General features: G+C 43.8%; 2 protein-coding genes across 7 annotated transcripts in view; one reads left to right on the top strand and one right to left on the bottom strand.

Moving 5' to 3' along the window:
* The window catches only part of TMEM243 (transmembrane protein 243), a 32,619-nt gene extending 25,578 nt beyond the window's left edge, over positions 1–7,041 (top strand). The window contains exons 3-5 of the mRNA XM_073328684.1: positions 3,093–3,143; positions 4,847–4,951; positions 6,586–7,041. Of these exons, the coding sequence (XP_073184785.1) occupies positions 3,093–3,143; positions 4,847–4,951; positions 6,586–6,708 (279 nt within the window). The 3' untranslated portion in view covers positions 6,709–7,041. The remainder of the gene's footprint in view (positions 1–3,092; positions 3,144–4,846; positions 4,952–6,585) is intronic.
* The window catches only part of DMTF1 (cyclin D binding myb like transcription factor 1), a 56,230-nt gene continuing 42,532 nt past the window's right edge, over positions 7,039–20,736 (bottom strand). For all 6 annotated transcript variants that reach the window (XM_073328679.1, XM_073328680.1, XM_073328678.1 and 3 more), the window contains 5 exons: positions 18,175–18,260; positions 15,467–15,625; positions 13,386–13,769; positions 9,267–9,414; positions 7,039–8,397 (listed from right to left, as the gene is read on the bottom strand). In XM_073328679.1, coding sequence (XP_073184780.1) covers positions 8,288–8,397; positions 9,267–9,414; positions 13,386–13,769; positions 15,467–15,625; positions 18,175–18,260 — 887 coding nt within the window. In that variant the 3' untranslated portion in view covers positions 7,039–8,287. The remainder of the gene's footprint in view (positions 8,398–9,266; positions 9,415–13,385; positions 13,770–15,466; positions 15,626–18,174; positions 18,261–20,736) is intronic.

The following is a 20,736-nucleotide window of genomic DNA, read 5'->3' as shown; positions in this document are numbered from 1 at the left end:
TTCAATATCTTCATAAATGATCTGGAGGATGGTGTGGATTGCACTCTCAGCAAATTTGCGGATGATACTAAACTGGGAGGAGTGGTAGATACGCTGGAGGGGAGGGATAGGATACAGAAGGACCTAGACCAATTGGAAGATTGGGCCAAAAGGAATCTGATGAGGTTCAATAAGGATAAGTGCAGGGTCCTGCACTTAGGACGGAAGAACCCAATGCACAGCTACAGACTAGGGACCGAATGGCTAGGCAGCAGTTCTGCAGAAAAGGACCTAGGGGTGACAGTGGACGAGAAGCTGGATATGAGTCAGCAGTGTGCCCTTGTTGCCAAGAAGGCCAATGGCATTTTGGGATGTATAAGTAGGGGCATAGCGAGCAGATCGAGGGACGTGATCGTTCCCCTCTATTCGACATTGGTGAGGCCTCATCTGGAGTACTGTGTGCAGTTTTGGGCCCCACACTTCAAGAAGGATGTGGATAAATTGGAGAGAGTCCAGCGAAGGGCAACAAAAATGATTAGGGGTCTGGAACACATGAGTTATGAGGAGAGGCTGAGGGAGCTGGGATTGTTTAGCCTGCAGAAGAGAAGAATGAGGGGGGATTTGATAGCTGCTTTCAACTACCTGAAAGGGGGTTCCAAAGAGGATGGCTCTAGACTGTTCTCAATGGTAGCAGATGACAGAACGAGGAGTAATGGTCTCAAGTTGCAGTGGGGGAGGTTTAGATTGGATATTAGGAAAAACTTTTTCACTAAGAGGGTGGTGAAACACTGGAATGCGTTACCTAGGGAGGTGGTAGAATCTCCTTCCTTAGAGGTTTTTAAGGTCAGGCTTGACAAAGCCCTGGCTGGGATGATTTAACTGGGAATTGGTCCTGCTTCGAGCAGGGGGTTGGACTAGATGACCTTCTGGGGTCCCTTCCAACCCTGATATTCTATGATTCTATGATTCTATGTTAGGCATCCAGTCACCACCGATCTTCTTGGTGAAAACCGAAACAAAGAAGTCATTAAGTACCTTTGCCATTTCCACATTTTCTGTTATTGTTTTCCCCTCCCCCCCCATTGAGGCCTACCCTTGTCCTTGGTTTTCCTCTTGCTTCTAATGTATTTGTAGAATGTTTTCTTGTTACCTTTTATGTCTTTAGCTAGTTTGATCTCGTTTGGTGCCTTGGCCTTTCTAATTTTGTCCCTACATACTTGTGGTGTTTGTTTATATTCATCCTTTGTAATTTGACCTAGTTGCCACTTTTTGTAGGACTCTCTTGATTTTTAGATCATTGAAGATCTCCTGGCTAAACCAGGGTGGGCTCTTGCCAGACTTCCTATCTTTCCTGCGCAGTGGGGTAGTTTGCTCTTGTGCCCTTAATAATGTCTCTCTGAAAAACTGCCAACTGTCTTCAATTGTTTTTCCCTTTAGACTTGCTTCCCATAAGATCTTATCTACCAACTCCCTGAGTTTGCTAAAGTCTGCCTTCTTGAAATCCACTGTCTTTCTTTTGCTGTTCTCCCTCCTACCATTCCTTAGAACAGTGGTTCTCAAACTTTTTTTTCCGCGGACCACTTGAAAATTGCGGAGGGTCTTGGCGGACTACTTAATGATCTTTCCAAATGTTGTTTTTACTGTTGTAAAGCGCTTTGGATAAAAGTGCTATTAACAAAAAGACTAAGTAATTAATGTTTTTTTTGTTCTACAAATAAAAGCACACAACTTCTATTTTAATATCAGTAGTCTAGTCTTACCTTTCTAATGCAATGGATGTGCCCTCTCTCCCCTGCCGCAGCAGCCCCCGAGCTGGGGCTGGGAAGGAGGGCCGTCTCTCCCCGGCAGCTGCAGCCCTGGAGCTGGGGAAAGTCACCTCCTTTCTCTGGCCGCCGCAGCCCTGCATGTACCAAATTCCCCCCACTCCCTCTTCTCACCCAACTGCCCCCTCCCACCTACCCTCTATTCCCCGCAAGGCCACCACCTCACCTTACATGTGCCTCTTCTCCAGGGCCCAGGCACCTAATTAGTGGAGCCACGCCTGTGCAGCTCCACTAATTAGATGGGTGGCCCTTCATTCTCTCCTGTGCGGCCACCCAGGCGTGCACCTTAGAGGGAACTATCCGCGGACCCCCTGAATGGAGCTTGCAGACCGCTGGTGGGTCCGCGGATCACAGTTTGAGAACCTTTGCCGTAAAATCATGAACTCTACCATTTCATGATCACTTTCACCCAAGCTGCCTTCCACTTTCAAATTCTCAACCAGTTCCTCCCTATTTGTCAAAATGAAATATAGAACAGCCTCTCCCCTAGTAGCTGTCTCCACCTTCTGAAATAAAAAATTGTCTCCAATACATTCCAAGAACTTGTTGAATAATCTGTGCCCTGCTGTGTTATTTTCCCAACAGATGTCTGAGTAGTTGAAGTCCCCCATCACCACCAAGTCATGTAGGTGTCTAACTTGGGGAACAGATCTCACTTGGTTTTAAAGTACAAAGATGGTAGGTGGTCCTCCCCGAGTCCTACAAACTTGACCTAAGACCTGTCTCAATCTGGGTTCTCTCCTCCATCATTGCTAGTAATAAAGCTTCTGCAGGTTAAATGATGCATGTGTGAGAGCCCTGTGCAATCCCGCTATTTTAGTGGGTTTATACAGGTGTGAGGGTCCGGTAACACAGGAAAGTGGTGGTTTAAAAAAAATTAAAAATCCACTGTTAATGCACAGGAAACAGACTCCAGCTTTCTCATTCAGAATGGTGTTGGTTCTGCCAGGCTTATAGGAGCTGAAAGGAGTAGCAGCTTGCTTTTGTCATTGAGAGCAAGATTTGCTGACGTCAATACACAGTGGAAGACTGCCAGTGAGAGGTAGTTACATTTCAAAGTAGAACTGCATATAGATGAAGGATGGAATATAAAAACATTGGCTTGTCTTTTCTACTTAAATTGTAAGCTTCTGGGGGGCTGAGACCCTCAAACACTGTGTGTATGTACAGTGCATAGTAGAACGGCACCCGGGCCTCTACATATTACTGTAATACACACATTAATCAAATGTTAGGATGATAAATCAGATAACCAAGTGTGTTACTTTCTCCTTTTCTTCCTTCTTCTAGGATAGAATCATCAACTTAGCTGTTGGTAGCTTAACATCCTTGCTGCTAATAGTAAGTATTCACCTTCCCAAACTGCATTTCTTTGCTTTCTATGCTTCAAATCCTGATTCTGTTGAAGTTTAATGGCAAAACTTCCACTGACCTGAATGGGCGCAGGTTTTAGCCCCAAGTGCTTCCATCCTTTGCACACTGGCTTGCTAGTAATTTGAGACCCTTTGCCTTTAGGGAAGGGAGAATGCCATTTTCTTTCGGCAGTTTTATTTTCTGCTGCTACTTCACAGGAACGGAGTCCTTTTTAAAACAAGTAATAGAGTTCCCCAAATCCACGGGAGAAAGGAACTCTTCAGCAGCACTCCCTAGTGCTGGGTGAAATTTTTACATGTGTTTGAGGTGCCTATTGCTGTGCTATCTCACTGTGCTCTCCTCCAGCTCTTGAAAGAACCAAACGCTTTCACAAAAATGAGGAGTCTACTCCATGATCTGTGATGGTAGCTGCTGACTCTCCTGCCTTTGAGAGCCAACATGATGGGTGGCGCCTGAATATTCAGGGAATCCAGCCTGTTATTGGAAAGTCCAGAGAAAGAGAATCCTTGAACAACCCCAGGATAGAATGCCAAGCCCGTCACGGATAACCTCCGGCCTCACAACTCCTTGAGCTTCACCTTCGAGCAGGGATCGGCAACCTTTGGCACGCGGCCCATCAGGGAAATCCGCTGGCGGGCCGGGACGGTTTGTTTACCTGCAGCGTCCGCAGGTTTGGCCGATCGCAGCTCCCACTGGCCGTGGTTCGCTGTTCCAGGCCAATGGAGGCTGCAATCGGCCAAACCTGCGGACGCTGCAGGTAAACAAACCATCCCGGCCCGCCAGCGATTGGCCGAACCTGCGGATGCTGTAGGTAAACAAACCGTCCCGGCCCGCCAGTGGATTTCCCTGATGGGCCACATGCCAAAGGTTGTCGATCCCTGCCTTAGAAGACATGTAGCTGAAACATCCCTTCCAAGCAATAATGCTGGGATGGAGCATAGGTGGGGAAGTTGGAAGATAGCTGGGGTCCATTTACATGTTTGTAAATTATGACCAGAACCTCGGAAGTAAATTAGCTGCTGCAAAGAGTAAGACACACTGCTGCAGTACTTTTTTGGTTTAGTTGGCTTGCCGTTTGGCTAGCCACATGCTATATAGCCAGTTGGAACTTTTTGACTGGCCTTCAAAATTAAACACAATTATGTAGGACTTGGTCCTTGAGGTGACAAGGTACAAGATAATTTTGCAAGACCTGCATCCATGAGGGATGGTTAGTGTCCTCTGGGAGCAGGATATCTTTCAGGACTGCCAGAAGGAGCACTATTCTGGTTATAAGGAGTTCTAGATGGCTTTTTTCTCCCTTAAGTTTCAGTGTGTGTGACCCTTGAATTTTCCACTTCCATCTGTCCTTCTACATGGACATGAGGATTGTATTGGGCCATTGGAAGGGAACTATTGTACAATTACTAAGGATTGTGCCTATGTGGTTAGAGGTACTTAATGTTTAATTTTTAAACAACTATGTCCCTAGTCCTTTCCATGCTCTCATACCCCCACCTCCCTCATGCCTCTTGCCAGTGTGGGTGGGTGAGACACACCCAAAGTGGAATCCTAAACTGTTTCCTTGGTCACTTCATAACTCTGCTTCCCGAGTGGGTGTGGATGTGTGGGTTTTTTTTTTTTTTTTGACACTATGAAAAAATTTAATCTCTCTGTATTTCTCTGTACAGGTCACTCTGATCAGTGCTTTTATCTTTCCTCAACTACCTCCAAAACCAGTGAATATATTTTTTGCTTTCTGCATCTCCTTGTGTAGTGTTTCTGCTGGCATACTTGTAAGTATTCCTACTTTTATTGTGAAATATACACAGAATTGTATTTTATGTAATAATCCTTTGTTTTCCATAATACAGTAGTGAACTAGCTACACTAACCCTCTAAGTAGGGCAGCTGTAAGATTATAGTACATGTGTGCACTTGAAATCTGGTGAGGCACTGGATATTGGTCAAAGGTAAATATCTTATGTTCAGACTTTATTCTGCTCGTGCAGAGGGATAGACTTTCTATCAAATATCTTCTGTTCTAATTTCTGTGATCCTATTGTCCACTCCTGAGCATCCAGGCCACAACATCCCAATATTTAACACATTCACAATAGGCTTGTCTATGCACCTGCTACACAGAGTGTACAGGTCACATCCTACAACAAAAGACCGTGCTATGGTTAGGGATTTACTTAAATCACGGAGAAATCACACATTTTTCACAGGTTGGTCACAGTATAAGTAGATTTCATGGATGTGTTACACATCTCGAAATTTTGTTATTTATGCCATGACTTACATTAAAGAGTGTGATTTCTCCATAGCATTTGTCAAACTGGGGGCCCTGACCCAAAGGCAGTCATGGGATTGCTAGCAGCAGCTCCTGCTCTCTGCTCTGCCTTCAGAGCTGGGCAGCCAGAGATCATATTTCATGGACCATGACACTATTTTCACGTCTGTGAATTTTGTAGACCCCCTAGCTATGGTGTGTCTTCATACACAACAGGCAAGACTTAACTTCTGTACTGGTGAGAGCTGCCACAGGAAAGCGAGGCAAACAGAGTTAAAGTTGGCATCTCAAGTATCTAAAAACTTTGGCATTCATTACTGGGATTTTTCTCTTTTAAATTTGACTCTCTTAAATTTGTTTAACTGTGAATTTCCTAGCTTTCAAACAACCATTGAAATAACAACTCCACTTTAAATGTTAATGGCTTATTGACACTTCTGTATCTATGGGCTTGTCTACACTTAAAATGCTACAACTGCACTGCTGTAGTGCTTAAGTATAGACACTACCCATGCTGACAGGAGAATCCCTTTTGTCAGCATAGGGAATTCCACCTCCTTGAGAGGCGGCGGGGTGGGTAGGCAGACAGAAGAATTCTGCTGTCAACCTATTGCTGCCTTCGCAAGGACTTCGGGCTGTTTAACTATGGTGGTTGGGGTGTGAGAAATCCACACGCCTGAGCCATGTAGTTAAACTGACCTAATTTTCTAGTGTGGACCAGGCCTTACAGTTTGCAAAGCAAGCTCACCCATCTCGTCGCTTGCATAATTAACATTTCTCAAAATTAAACTGTCTTAAGTCTATAGGAACGGTAAGTAAGCAGACTGTGATACTGGCAGGCAATACATGAGTGGTTAGTATCTCCCTGCAGTGTGCAAGTGCATTCCACAAGAATGCTGAGAGAGAAAGGTGGTTGGTTTTTCTTAGTGCTTAGTTTTCCATGAGGTTTCCCTATATTAACTGCTCTCTCCTCCTTAGTCCGATTTAAAGGGGGTGATGTTAAATAAAACCCTAGCAGTTCTTAGTTTCACCCAGTTACTTACTGTTGCTCTGAACTATAGATGGTTTGTTTGTTTATCTTACATATAAATGCCTGACTTTATTTCTAATGCAAAATCACTCTCTCCTTTCTAGATCTACTGGTATCGACAAGGAGACTTGGAACCTAAGTTTAGGAATCTAATTTACTATATCTTATTTTCTATTGTCATGTTATGTATATGTGCCAACCTGTACTTCCATGAAGTGGGTAAATGATTGCGAGACTGTTCTTAGCTCCACCCTAGAAACAAAGGGGATAATCAACTGGACAGGGATGAAGAAATGGGTTGTTCAGGGATAATCAGTACATGATTTTCATGTAAATGTATATCTAAAGTCCCTCGTGTTGGGAAGAATTATTGCCATAGGACATGACACTTTGCTTTTATTTAAGAGCTAACTTTGCACTTAATGCACATTCCAACTATACTGATGTTTCAGAAGGGCACAAGCTTTTTCATTTTGGAAAAAACAGCATTTTTTTAAATTATTGTACAAATAACTGCAGCATCGCAAAGATCTGTAACAGAATAAATAAATGGCATCTTACAGTTACAGAAGACAAATACTTTATTTTCGTTTAAACTGACTATACAATTATTTCTGTTCCCTAGGCAACCTTTTGTTGAAACTACAACTTAATTTCACATTAACAAAACCACAGACTGAAAGACCAACTGATTATGAAGAGCTAATTACAGAAATAAATAAAATAATTTATAGAGTTATTTTCCCTCACACGCACACTTAGAAGGCTGCTCAGGCTGCTAGGAGCCTGAAGGTCGAAAGAATTGCTTTCCACTGCTTTAGGGACATAGGCCCATACTATTACTGAGCTGCTTCTTCAAGACCTTGCAAAGGGTGCTACCACCTCCTTGCCATCGCCCAGATATTAATGTGCTGCATGCAACTCACCTTCAGAGAGAGGCTGGAAGTGTAATATAGCTAGGCAGTCTTTCTACCCGACTTGGAATGGCATCTGAAGGTTAGAGGCTTTTTTGTTCTCTAGGTTTTAGAGGGATGCTGGTGGACCTCTGTAGCTTTCCCTTTCTCATCAATTTCCCTTTTATTGAACTTGCTGTAGTGATTATTTTTTTACTTTAAAAAACCCCCAAAAGTTCAAATCTTTCACTTCTGCTCTTTCTGCAACTCCATCCATTGCCAGCAATAGACTCTTCAGGAACAGCGAAAGACAACCCTGTAAGCATCTGTAACTAGGGTCCTATGTGCTGGAAATACTGGTACGTCAAATGAGATTGGGAAAACAGACCCCTTCTGCAATGCTGCTCCTGCCCTTGCCCTCACCCTCTCAAGTCACTGAGATATCCTCAGCTAAATTTCAGGAGGAAAAAGTAACAAGTCTTAACTCTGTATTTTAGAAGAGCCAGTAAGTGCAGAAATCCTCATCCACTCTCCATGAAATGTGTGCAAACTAATTCTTGTTGCTGCATTAACAAGCTAAGGGCTACAGTCCTTGGTTTCCGTCCAGTTTTCAAGGTGCATAAAGTCCAACACACGGGCAACAGCCAGGTCAAAATGATTGACGGATCCTAGCAGTGTGCAACTGAGACTCTTAATAACCCCTGGCTGAACTGGGGCTTCAGTTAGCTACTGTACCCCTTTACAAATGAGGTACATAGTCTTATGAGCAGTAAAAGTGCACTGTAGCCATTTCAACTTGAGAATGTTTTAAACATGTGAACTGACTACTTTCTTTGGAAGGTGGTACAGGGCTGCAACTGTAATTTCATGATGCAAACAGGTTCATTTAGAAAGCAGACATGATTACTGCTTCTTAGTGACAACTCACTAAGTCTTCAACATCCTTTGAATCTTCAGAATCGGGACTGTCCAAACATGAGCCAATAATGTGTGATCCCTCTCCATGGTGTTGCAATATAGGATCTGCAATGAGCCATAACATGTTAAAGACAAACTTATTGTATTGCTAAAAAAAACTTACCTCAAAAGCACATAGGTAGTACTTTGAAACAGTTTAAATAAAACTATTAAAATATAGCTACTCTACTCTAGTTTTTCCAAAAGAATTTCCTCTAAAAAGCAGAATTGCATGCTGAACAAAAACCAATCTCTAACTCAAACCTCACACTGAGTGGTTTCCACAAGGGCTACCACCCATCACCATTCTTCCAGCTACAGTATAAGCAGTCTAAAACTAATTAGCTGTCATTTAACATTGGTGCAGTGGAGGAAAACTGATGAATGCATGACTTCCTTGTTTTTAAAAAAGCTTCCAACTCCTTTCATCTAAAGAGGCTTATTTCTAAAGTTTCAAACCAGTAATGATTTAGAAGGTAAGTTATATGAACATTCCATAGATAAAGGCTATAATGCACAGAATGATTAGAGGAGCTCAATTACCATATGGAACTAAAGCAGCTGTTCTCAAACAATGGCTTGGGACCCCGTTTTAATGGGGTTGCCAGGGCTGGCTTAGACTTGCTGAAGCCCAACCTGCACCACCCAGGGACGAAATCGAAGCCCAAGGGATTCACCCCTTGGCGGCAGGTCAAAGGCTTTGGTTTCAGCCCTGGGAGGTGAGGCTCAGGTTACAGGCCCCCTGCCTGGGGCTGAAGCCCTTGGGATTCGGCCCCTCTGCCTGGAGTGGCAGGCTCAGGCTTCCGTCCCACCTCCTGGGGTCATGTAGTAATGTTTGTTGTCAGAAGGGGGTTGCGGTGCAATGATGTTTAAGAACCCCTGAACCAAAGAATCTTGTTTCAGGCCAATTGCACTAAGCAACTGTCTCGTATTACCTGTTAATGTTGTCAGAGGTAAGACTGATTCATTGTCTATATCATCCGATGTCTGGATAAAACCATGGGGTGAAGGAACAATAAGGACAGTTTCATCGTCTATTGCAGTCTGATCAACTTGTTCTTCTATGGCTGGAGAACCTAGGTCCTGCATGATGAGAGATTGAAGGATAAGATCCGAGAGGTTTATCCATAATGGGATACAGAAACATTTGCTTCTAGAAACTGAGTTATGTGCTGGCTGTGGCTGAGATCTTTTTCACAGCGAGCAGTAGTTAGAAGGAGCGGAAAATGACAGACATATTCAAAAGCACTGTTTTAAGTGAACCACAATGGCTATAAACTGAATTTCTCACTATGTTGGCTACTCTTCTCTAGATGTGCTAAGACATACATTGAAGAGCCCTCTTATCTACATGGGGACCAAAACTTGATAAGTATTGTAAATATATAATGTAACAGTTATAACACAATCCAATGGCTGGAACTTGAAGCTAGACAAATTCATACTAGAAATCAAGTGCAAACTTAACAGCGAGGGTAACTTAACCATTGAAAAAACTTACCAAGGGTTGGGATGGATCCCTGGAAACTTTTAAATCAAGACTTTTTTGGGGTAAATGATTCTCTAGTTCAACTTTATTTAAGTAAGTCTTATGGCCTGTGTTTACACAAGAGGTCAGACTAAATCACAATTGTCCTTTCTGGCCTTGTAATCACGAATTATTTATACAACTATAATTGCTTTCTGTGAATTTAATAAGGAAGTTAGAAAAAAAATTAACACCTTACCAACACTTCTCCTTGAGTCATAACTACAACTGCTGCTTTCACTGTCAAGTTTTAACTACTCTAAGCACAGCTAAGTAAGAGTGATCTTGACTGCTGTCAGCTAAAGGCTGATTGCAGAACAGCAGGGGTGACTGGAATTGGCAGAATGAAAATAGCCGGATTGTTCAGATTCACAGCTGGCATGGAGACTGCTGGGGCTGGCTAGAGGCCCTTGTTTAGAGGGATAGCTAGGATGGTCCAGACAGTTTTACTAAAACCTGTTCCTCTCGGCAGTTTTGTTAGTACCACCTTTGTGGCTGGCCACCCAGCTGGTTACCCCTTATCAACTGCTGTCAAGCAGTGTATGAAGGAACGCATGTATGTGATGCATGTATCATAACTGGGTCCTCCCTCACTAAATTAGACCAGATCCTAGCTTGCACTACTTAGTGCAAAGTATGATGTCCCTAATTTAGTGAGGAAGCAGCCTGCAGAAAGCACAGCATAGCATACCTTCCAACATTGAGGAGTGGTTACTAGGCCCACACTGAAAAGCTGGCCCTCAAGGTACAGGGGATAGAGGGAAAGGCAACTGGGCACTTTTCCAGCTATAATTATCAAACCCCTGCAATGTGAGTCCATACCTCCCATGCACTGACACAACTGTAATGGCAGCAGGCGGGGAGAAATGTCTTATTCAGAAAGTGAAGTTTACACAGGCCTTTTTAGAATCACTCCTACTCCTGAGTACTCCTCTTGGCTAAAATATTCCCCTCTATCTCCACTAGTGAAACTGCACAGACCCCAAACTTCCATTTAGCTAGGAGGATAAACAAATGAGAATTACCAAGTCGATTTGCTTTTTCTTCCTAGAATAATTAAACAAACAATCTAACATCTTTTCATACCTTTACCCATAACTAATGTCTTGAAAGTTTAGATTTTGAATTGCTAGCATTTTTGTCTTTATAGGCTGAACATGGTAACTTAACTTATTTTGATTTGTGTGTGACAAATCCAAGGATTCAACTGCTGAAATAGAGCTCTCAACCTGCCTAAAATGTAGAGCTTATTATTGCATCCATTTCAGCTAACGGGAAAAAAAAAAGAATGCAAATTGATGAAAGTCTGTAGCCTTGGACTGTGTGCAGGATGTACTGATCCTGCTCCTCAGAACAGCAGAGAGAAGGTTCAATGTACATATCTGTTCACCGTTGCAGAAACAAAACCTAAGAGTCTGAATTATAGTGGGATTCCTGGCTGAGTGAGAAAAAAAAATTGTAGCATCTGTTATATTAGCCCTTTTGGAGAACAGTTTGTTGAAGGGGAAGTGCAACTTAACCTAACAAACTCTAACAAGCCCAATAAAATGCAAGTTGATCTTATTTCTTGTTACTTAATCCCTATCAATTGTTCCAATTCAAGAACATGCAAGATGTATGGGCTTGGTATAAAAGGTAGTATCTAGCCCAGAGGTGGGCAAACTTTTTGGCCTGAGGGCCACATCTGGGTATGGAAATTGTATGGTGGGCCATGAATGCTCAAAAAATTGGGGTTGGAGTGCAGGAGGGGATGAGGACTCTGGCTGGGAGTGTGGGCTCTGGGGTGGGGCCAGAAATGAGGAGTTTTGGGGGGGGGCCCTCTGGCTGGAGGTGCGGGCTCTGGGGATGAGGGATTTGGGGTGTAGGAGGGTACTCCAGGCTGGGACCAAGGGTTCGGAGGGTAGGAGGGGGATCAGGGTTGGGGCAGATTGTTGGGGCAAAGGGGGGGAGAGGGCTCTGGCTCAGAGTGCGGGCTCTGGGTTGGGGCCAGAAATGAGGAATTCAGCGCGTGGGAGGGGGCTCCGGGTTGGGGAAGGGAATTGGGGGCATGAGAGGGTGTCAGGGGTGCAGGCTCTGGGCAGCACTTACCTCAAGCAGCTCCTGGAAGCAGCGGCATGTCCCCTCTCGGGCTCCTATGTGGAGGTGCGGCCAGGCAGCTCGGTGCGCTGCCCCGTCCACAAATGCTGCCCCTGCAGTTCCCATTAGCTGCAGTTTCCAGCCAATGGGAGCTGCGGGGGTGGCGCACAGAGCCCCCTGGCTGCCCCTAAACGCAGGAGGCGGAGCGGGGACATGCTACTGCTTCCAGGAGCCTCGGCAGACACACGCAGAGCAGCCTCCGAACCCACTCCCTGGCTGGAGCACGGGAGCAGGGCAAGCCCCAGATCCAGATCCCGCTCCCCAGCGGGAGCTCAAGGGCCGAATTAAACCAGCTGGACAGCCGGAAGTGGCCTGCGGGCTGTAGTTTGCCCACCCCTGATCAAGCCTATACAATGGCTCCAGTGTTATACTTATTTAGATAAACACGTGGCTGCATCTGAGATGTTGAGCTGTGTAAGATTGTAATTTGTTTCACAACTGAATCTTTACTGAAGTGTTTGAGCATTTAATAATCGGACTATTCCGCTTAACCAATCAAATCCTGCAAAAAAGTCATGAAAGGTCTGCTGCAGCTAAGGGGACACTAGCAAGATTAGTAGAGTAAAAAGTTGACTGTGAGAAATACTGTACTTCACCTCTCCCTTGCTCACACAATATATTTGTAAAGAAAAGACAGTGACTTGGTAGACAAATAGCTGGCTTGTTTATCGCCTAAAACCATAAACCATCAGTTCACTGCTTTGATCCATACTAGCTGGGTCACACTATGTTATGTTACCTACCTGCATTAAAGCAAAATCCTCAAGATGAGGACTTGGGGAGTCCAGATTCCTAGCCCACTTGTGAGTTTTCTGTGCCACTGAATCTGAACCCAAACCCTAGCCTTGATCTAACTACCACCACTTCCCAACATGTAAGGGTTTACGAAGTTCTGAGACAGAAAAAGCCTCTTCACAAAATGCTCATGGAGCTAAAACACTAGAAGACTGAATTAAAAAGCAGCACTATTGACACACTCATAAGGACACCTTAATTTTCTCATCAGGCCTTTATCTTGAACCTTCACTTTCTCTCTCCCTGAAGGCTTGTTTTCACTACTAGGGAGATCCACGCTGCTGCAATCGATGCAGCAAGTGTCAATTTAGCAGGTCTGGTGAAGACCCGCTAAATCGGCGGCAGAGCATTCTCTGGTCGACTTTGGTACTCTAGCTCTCCAAGAAGAGTACGGTAAGTCGACCAGAGAGCATCTCCCGTTGACGCAGCGCAGTGAAGACACGGGGTAAGTTGACCTAAGGTATGTCAAGTCCAGTTAAGTTATTCACATAGCTGGAGTAGTCTAACTTAGGTCAACTTACCTGGGTAGTGTAGACAAGGCCTTAGAGGCAGTAGTTTCACATATTCTGATAGTTTCCATCATACACTTCCTTACCTCAGTGACATAAGTGTCAGTTAAATTGGAGTGGGAATCCTCTTCATGTTTGAGGTCTGTATCTGAAATTTCCTCTTCAGTTCTTACCATCACCCCATCTATCAGTTCGGTGCTATTTCTGCCACTGAATTTGGAGGAGTCATCGTCAATATAGGCAGACTGCTCTTCATTGCTCAGCTTGGACTGATGGATGTCATGTGGAAAAGTATCTGTTTCCAAGGTACTTGGAGGATCTGACAGGTCAGCTGACTGAATGTGTGAATCGACAGTAAGTTCTGCCTGGGTTACGGAGGAGATGTCTTCAGTAGCAACAGTGCGAATTATGACACTCGGTGTGTGGCACTGCACTGTGACATTATCACTTGCATTCAGCAAATGTTCTGGCTGTAAGAAGTATTAACAGAGGATACAAAATAAATAGTATTTAGCACTTTGTGGGTTTTTCACCTATCTTTAGTCCAACACAAGTTATTGCGGTCAATACATGGGTAACTGGGTGAAATTTAATGGTCTGTGACATATAGGAGATAAGACTAGATGCTCTGATGGTCCCTTCTGGCCTTCAACTCTATGAATCTGCAACCTGATTAAAACTGTTATATCTAGTTTATGGAGGAGTAAAAAAAGAGGGGCATAGCAAGGTAAAGTGAATCAATGGCAGAATTGCAGCTAGAACCCAGGGGAGTTCTGAATCTCCATCCTGTGATCTCACTATTAGACAACATTTCTTCCTTGCTGTTTGTAACAAAGAAGGAGTACCCCATCTGGATTATTGTGTCCCGTTTTGGGCCCCACACTATAAGAAGGATGTGGAAAAATTGGAAAGAGTCCAGCGGAGGGCAACAAAAATTATTAGGGGGCTGGAGCACATGACTTATGAGGAGAGGCTGAGGGAACTGGGATTGTTTAGTCTGCAGAAGGGAAGAATTAGGTGGGGATTTGATAGATGCTCTCAACTACCTGAAAGGGGGTTCCAAAGAGGCTGGATCTAGACTGTTCTCAGATGTATGAAGCAGATGACAGAACAAGGAGTAATGGTATCAAGTTGCAGTGGGGGCGGTCTAGGTTGGATATTAGGAAAAACTTTTTCACTAGGAGAGTGGTGAAGCACTGGAATGGGTTACCTAGGGAGGTGGGGGAATCTCCTTCCTTTGTGGTTTTTAAGGTCAGGCTTGACAAAGCCCTGGCTGGGATGATTTAGTTGGGGACTGGTCCTGCTTTGAGAGGGGGTTGGACTAGATGACCTCCTGAGGTCCCTTCCAACCGCGATATTCTATGATTCTATAATTCTGAGGATAGTGATAAGCTTAAGTATTATTTAACTCGAGACAGAAAAGTCATCAGCGGTGATCAAACCGGATACCTTCAGTTCCAAAAGCACAAGCTCATACTACTTGAGCTAAGTGGTTACAGTTAAAATAATAGTCCTAGATTCAGGAGATCAGAGTTCTATTTCTATAACTGCAACAAATTTCCTATGTGACTTCCAATATCTGTCAGCTGTCACCCTCTGCTAACCAGTCACAATACTTCCCTACCTTACAAAGGTTGTGGGAGGACAAAATAATTCATAGATGTGAAGATTTCAGTGATAAGATCTTAGAAAATCCTATAAATAAAAAGTTGTAGGTAACAGATTTAAATTTTGTTGAGGTCAACCACTAGAGGGAGACATCACGTTCAAACCAGTTTAATCTTCAACCAAACAACTAATCTCCAATAAGGACTATGCCCATGCCAAATTTTAAACTTCAGCAAGTTTTCTGCAGCCTGTGGTTTGAAGAGTTGGGTTTTTTTAAAAATGGGAAATTCTCACTCTTCAATAATTTTAAAATGGCCAAAAGAATTTTACTCTACCTGTGACTAGACAGAGAGTGAGCATGGAAAATTTCAGCTCCAAAGGGAATATTATGGAAAGTTATAAGCATGTCAGAAAGGTGTATGCACTGGGAACTATTTTGTAACCTTAGCATACGGAGATAACTAGGGGCCTGCTGTAACCACAGCAGCTGATAGGCAATAATTATTAGCCCACCCTTTTCCCAAGATGTTTCGGCATTCTAACTCTTCAAAATACATACGGATAAGGCATGGACTATGATCTGCTCTGGGGAGGCAGGAGCGGCAGCAGCTGTCAGGGTCACTGTCGGACTGGTAGTCAGTGTTAAAGGAAGACCTTGGTTTGAGCTTGTCTGTAGTAAGTAAGTGCCCGGAGTTCCAGTAGGCTGGAGATGGAAGGACTAAGAAAGGGAAAAAACAGTCAATACAAAAATTCCCCACTTCCTGAACCATGTTTAAAGCTCTTAGCGCACTCACTTATAGGGAGTTTAGCTAGCTAGAAACAGTACTGAAATAACTCCTTCCCTGTGTTACTTACCACAATTTAATTGGAGTAACTGTAAAAACCTCATTTTTCTTCAATAAACTAAATTAGTGAAGAACTAATTATCTGAGGTCCTCGCAACTGTCTCTCTGCCCTAAGGACTTTCTCCTACAGGGTAGTGCAGGGTTCTGTTTAGTCCCTTCTCCTGTTCAGCTATGGATAGAAAAGTTAACAAGGGGACATGGTTAAACTGGAGTGAAAATCCTGAACTGCGTTGGTGCAGAATCTTTTCACACATCTTATAGTGAAATTTCACTCTGGTAAAAGCAAGTTCTGCTATCCTAAATCCACTTGGAATACAGCAATTTCCACCCACTGATAGGTTAATTCTTGTCTGCCCCTCTGCTGGGACATGATCCAACTCCCATTGAAGTCAATGGAAAGACCCAATGTGAGCTGGATTGGGCCCTGGCTGACCAGATGAAAACGGCGGGGGGGAGGAGGGGGGAGAGGGGAGATAAAAGATGCCAGTATCCCATGAGGGGAAAGATAAGGAGAGATTCTTGACTTCCTGGTCTTGCTCCCAGAGAGGAGTGACAAGGAGACAGGCCACTCTTGCTACAGCTGTTCAGTGAGGATATGGCCTCCCAGAGCTCCCATTTGCCACAGCCAGGAGTAATAGAGAGAGACCGTGCCCTACCAATAATGGGATGAATGGTACAGGCATAGGGAGATCTTTTGCCAGCAAGGGTCTCTTGTGTTATAAACTCCACTTATAAGAAAGATTTTTATTAAAATAAAAATATTAAACATACACTGCTATAAGATGTGGCACCTTAGAGACTAACAAATTTGTTTGGGCATAAGCTTTCGTGGGCTAGAACCCACTTCATCAGATGTATGAAGTAAAAGATACAGGAGCAGGTACAAATACATGAAAGGATGTGGGTTGCTTTACCAAGTGTTAGGTCAGTCTAACGAGATACATCAATTAACAGCAGAATACCAAGGGAGGAGAAATAACTTTTGAAGTGGTAAGAGAGTGGCCCATTACAGACAGCTGACAAGAAGGTGTGAATAACAGTAGGGAGAAATTAGTATTGGGGACATTAAGTTTTTGTAATGACCCACCACTCCCAGTCTTTATTCAGGCCTAATCTGATGGTGTCTAGTTTGAAAATTAATTCCAGTTCCGCAGCTTCACGTTGGAGTCTGTTTTTGAAGTTTTTTTGTTGAAGAATTGCCACTTTGAGGTCTGTTATTGAGTGACCAGAGAGATTGAAGTGTTCTCCTGCTGGTTTTTGAATGTTATGATTCCTGATGTCAGATTTGGTCCATTTATTCTTATGCGTAGACACTGTCCGGTTTGGCCAATGTACATGGCAGAGGGGCATTGCTGGCACATATCACATTGGTAGATGTACAGGTGAACGAGCCTCTGATAGTGTGGCTGATGTGATTAGGCCCTATAATGGCATATATAGCAATATATATATATAGCATATGTATATCATAGCCAGTCCTCGCTTACATACAGCCCCCCAACCTAAAGAAAATACTCACCAGCAACTACACACCACACAACAAAAACACCAACCCCGGGACCAAACCCTGCTACAAACCCCAGTGCCAACTCTGTCCACATATCTATTCAAGGGACACCATCACAGGGCCTAACCACACCAGCCACACCATCCGGGGCTTGTTCACCTACACATCTACCAATGTGATATATGCCATCAATGCCCCTCTGCCATGCATCCAATGAAGTGGGCTGTAGTCCACGAAAGCTTATGCTCAAATAAATTTGTTAGTCTCTAAGGTGCCACAAGTACTCCTGTTCTTTTTGCGGGTACAGACTAACACTGCTGCTACTCTGAAACCTACAAAAACTTAATTTCCCCAATACTAATTTCTCCCTACTGTTATTCACACCTTCTTGTCAACTGTCTGTAATGGGCCACTCTCTTACCACTTCAAAAGTTTTTTCTCCTGCCTTGATATCCTGCTGTTAATTGATTTATCTCATTAGACTGACGTAACACTTGGTAAAGCAACCCACATCCCTTCATGTATTTATATATGCTCCTGTATCTTTTACTTCATACATCCGATGAAGTGGGTTCTAGCCCACGAAAGCTTAGGCCCAAATAAATTTGTTAGTCTCTAAGGTGCCACAAGTACTCCTTTACTTTTTGCTGATACAGACTAACATGGCTGTCACTGAAACCTGCTATAAGATGGTTTCACAAGAGTTAATATTTCATATTGAACCTTCACAGCTCTAACTAATTACAACTAGGTACACATTTTGCTCTGGATTTTGTAACAGAAGTTTACTTTAGAATCACCATTAAATTCTCCCTTCTCCCTTCCCCATTTTGGAAATCAACTACAAAAATGTAACAATTTAACCGTATTTAATGAATAAGTGTGATATTGCAAGGCAAGTTCTGTGTTACTTACTGGGAGAATCTCAAAGGTCTGTAGTGTTCCACTATTTAGTGTTATTGTCTCAGAGTCGACAGCAGCAGCAGGAGAATCAGTTGAGGCTATGGGAGTAGGAAAAAAATCAAAAAGCCACATGTAAACCAAAATGTGTCAGCACAGAAGGGTGTCAAGCAGGGTATTGCTACTCCCAGTGCTGAGAGAAAGAAAACTGACTGTAGTACTAATGGCAAGGTTCTCTAGTTTGTATCTAGAATACAATACTCTTTAAAGAAACCATCTTACATGAGATGGAAATAGAGGGAAGAAAGTATGATTAACTGCATACGGATCAAAAAACAAAATGACGTTAAAGGGATCTCATGATTTATGTTTGTAATGACATTTTAAAGACATAATATTCTGGAATAAGTATCCATAAGACCACTCTATAGGTCAGATCCTCAGCTGGTGTAAATCAGTGACAAGTCAATACAGTTATGTTCTGTGTTGATCCACACCAGCTGAAAACTGGCCCTATATTTGCATTCCTCTCTGTCCTCCTATAATGTGTACGTGCACCAATGGATGAAGGGCAAGATGCACTCAAGTATATTTAATCACATTGTATGTAATGGCTGCAACCTACTGAAGGTACAAATGCTAATACCATAGGAGCTTGACTGTTTCACTGGGTTACTGCAAGCAGTTTGAACAGGAAGGAGGCTATTAAATAGCAGCTACTAAAGTTAGACATTATAAAATCAGCAGGTCCAGATAATTTGCTTCCCACAAGTTTTAAAAGAGCTGGCTGAGGAGCAATCTAGACTGTTAATTTTGATTTTCCATATATTGTGGAAAACTGGGGAAGTTTCTGAGGGCTAGATAAAAGCTAATATCATGCCAACATTTAAAAAGGGTAATCAGGATGATTCAAGTAATTGTAGGTAGGGCTCCGTGTCTGTCTCAGAAGTCACGGATTCTGTGACTTTCCGCAACCTCCGTGACTTCTGTGGAGGCCAGTGTGGCTGACCCCAAGGCAACCCACGCAGCTGGCTCTGACACCAACTGCCCAGGTAGCCCCGGGGACAGCCACACTGTCTGCTCCTGGAGAGGCTTTGCAGTCAGCCACTTGGGCAGCCCTGCAGCCAGCCACACCGATGGCCCCAGGGACCGCCTGAGCAGTGGCCGGTGCGGCTGGCCCTCAGCAACTGACCCCAGGTGGCTGGAGCAGCCGCTGTTGGCAGCCCCCATAGCGGTCCCTGGGCAGCTGGAGCAGCTGCTGCTCGGCGGCAACTGGTGCCACTAGCCCCACACCAGCAGTGGCCACCTCCCCAGCAGTGGCTCCCTGGGGCACCCCTCACAGCAGTGTCCCTCCCCGCCCCAGATTTTCTCAGGGGTATTTATAGTATAAGTAATGGACAGGTCATGGGCAGTGAATTTTTGTTTATTGCCCTTGACGTGTCCATGACCTTTACTAAAAATACCTGTGACTAAATGGTAGCCTTAATTATAGGCCTGTTAGCCTGGCACTGGGCAGAATGATGGATTTCCTGGTAAAACACTCGATTAATAAAGAATGAACACAGAATCATATAGTTAATGCCAAGCAACACTGGTTTATGGAAAATAGATCTTGTCACAAACTTCAGATTTTTAATGAGATTACAAGTTTGGTTGATAAAGATGAATAGTGTTGATGTAATACACTTAGGCCATGTCCACAATGCTGCTGGGAGTGAGCCAGGCCCAAATAGACAGACTTGTGTTGGTGAGGCTCGAACCAGGGTGCTAAAAATAAGTGTGGAGACTGGGGCATTGGCGGAGGCACAGACTAGCGACTTGAATTCAGACCCAGTGGGACAGGTGGGTCTGAGCTCAGATGGCTAGCCTGAGCCTCTGCCAGTGCCCCTACATCCACACTGCTATTTTTAGTGCACTAACGCTAACCCACTAGCCCAAGTCTGTCTACCTAAACGGAGAGCCTCATTCCCAGCTGCAGTGTAAGTGTACCTTAGACCTCTGTACGGCATGCAATTGGTACCGCGTGACACTTTGAACTGATAGGTCTTCAAATGTAATTGTAAATGGAATCATCACTGAATAGGCGTGTTTCTAGTGGGATCCTGCAGGGATCAGTTTTTGTCTCCACTCTAACACTTTTATCAGTGACCTGGAAGAAAACATAAAATCGTTACTGATAAAGTGTGTAGGCGACACAAGGATTGGAGAAGTGGTAAATAATGCAGAGGGCAAGTCACTGACACAGTGTGATCTGGATTGCTTGGTAAGCTGGGGAACAAGGAAACAATATGTGTTTCAGTTTGGCCAAATGTAAGGTCAAACATCTAGGAATAAAAAAATATAGGCCATACTTACAGGATGGGACACTCTACCCCACAATGAGTCTGACAAAGACTTAGGGGTTCATGATGACCACGAGCTCCCATTGTGATGCTGTGGCCAAAAGGGCTAATGGAGTTTATGTTATCTCTGCATTTGGCACTCGTGCAAACATTACTCGAATATTGTGTCCAGTTCTAATTTCCACACTTCAAGAAAGGTGTTGAAAAATTGTAGAGGGTTCAGAGGACAGCTTTG

This window comes from Lepidochelys kempii, chromosome 1, assembly GCF_965140265.1.
Source record: "Lepidochelys kempii isolate rLepKem1 chromosome 1, rLepKem1.hap2, whole genome shotgun sequence".
NCBI lineage: Eukaryota > Metazoa > Chordata > Testudines > Cheloniidae > Lepidochelys > Lepidochelys kempii.
The sequence above is the reverse complement of the archived record's forward strand: the minus strand, read 5'-3'. Positions and strand labels throughout refer to the sequence as shown.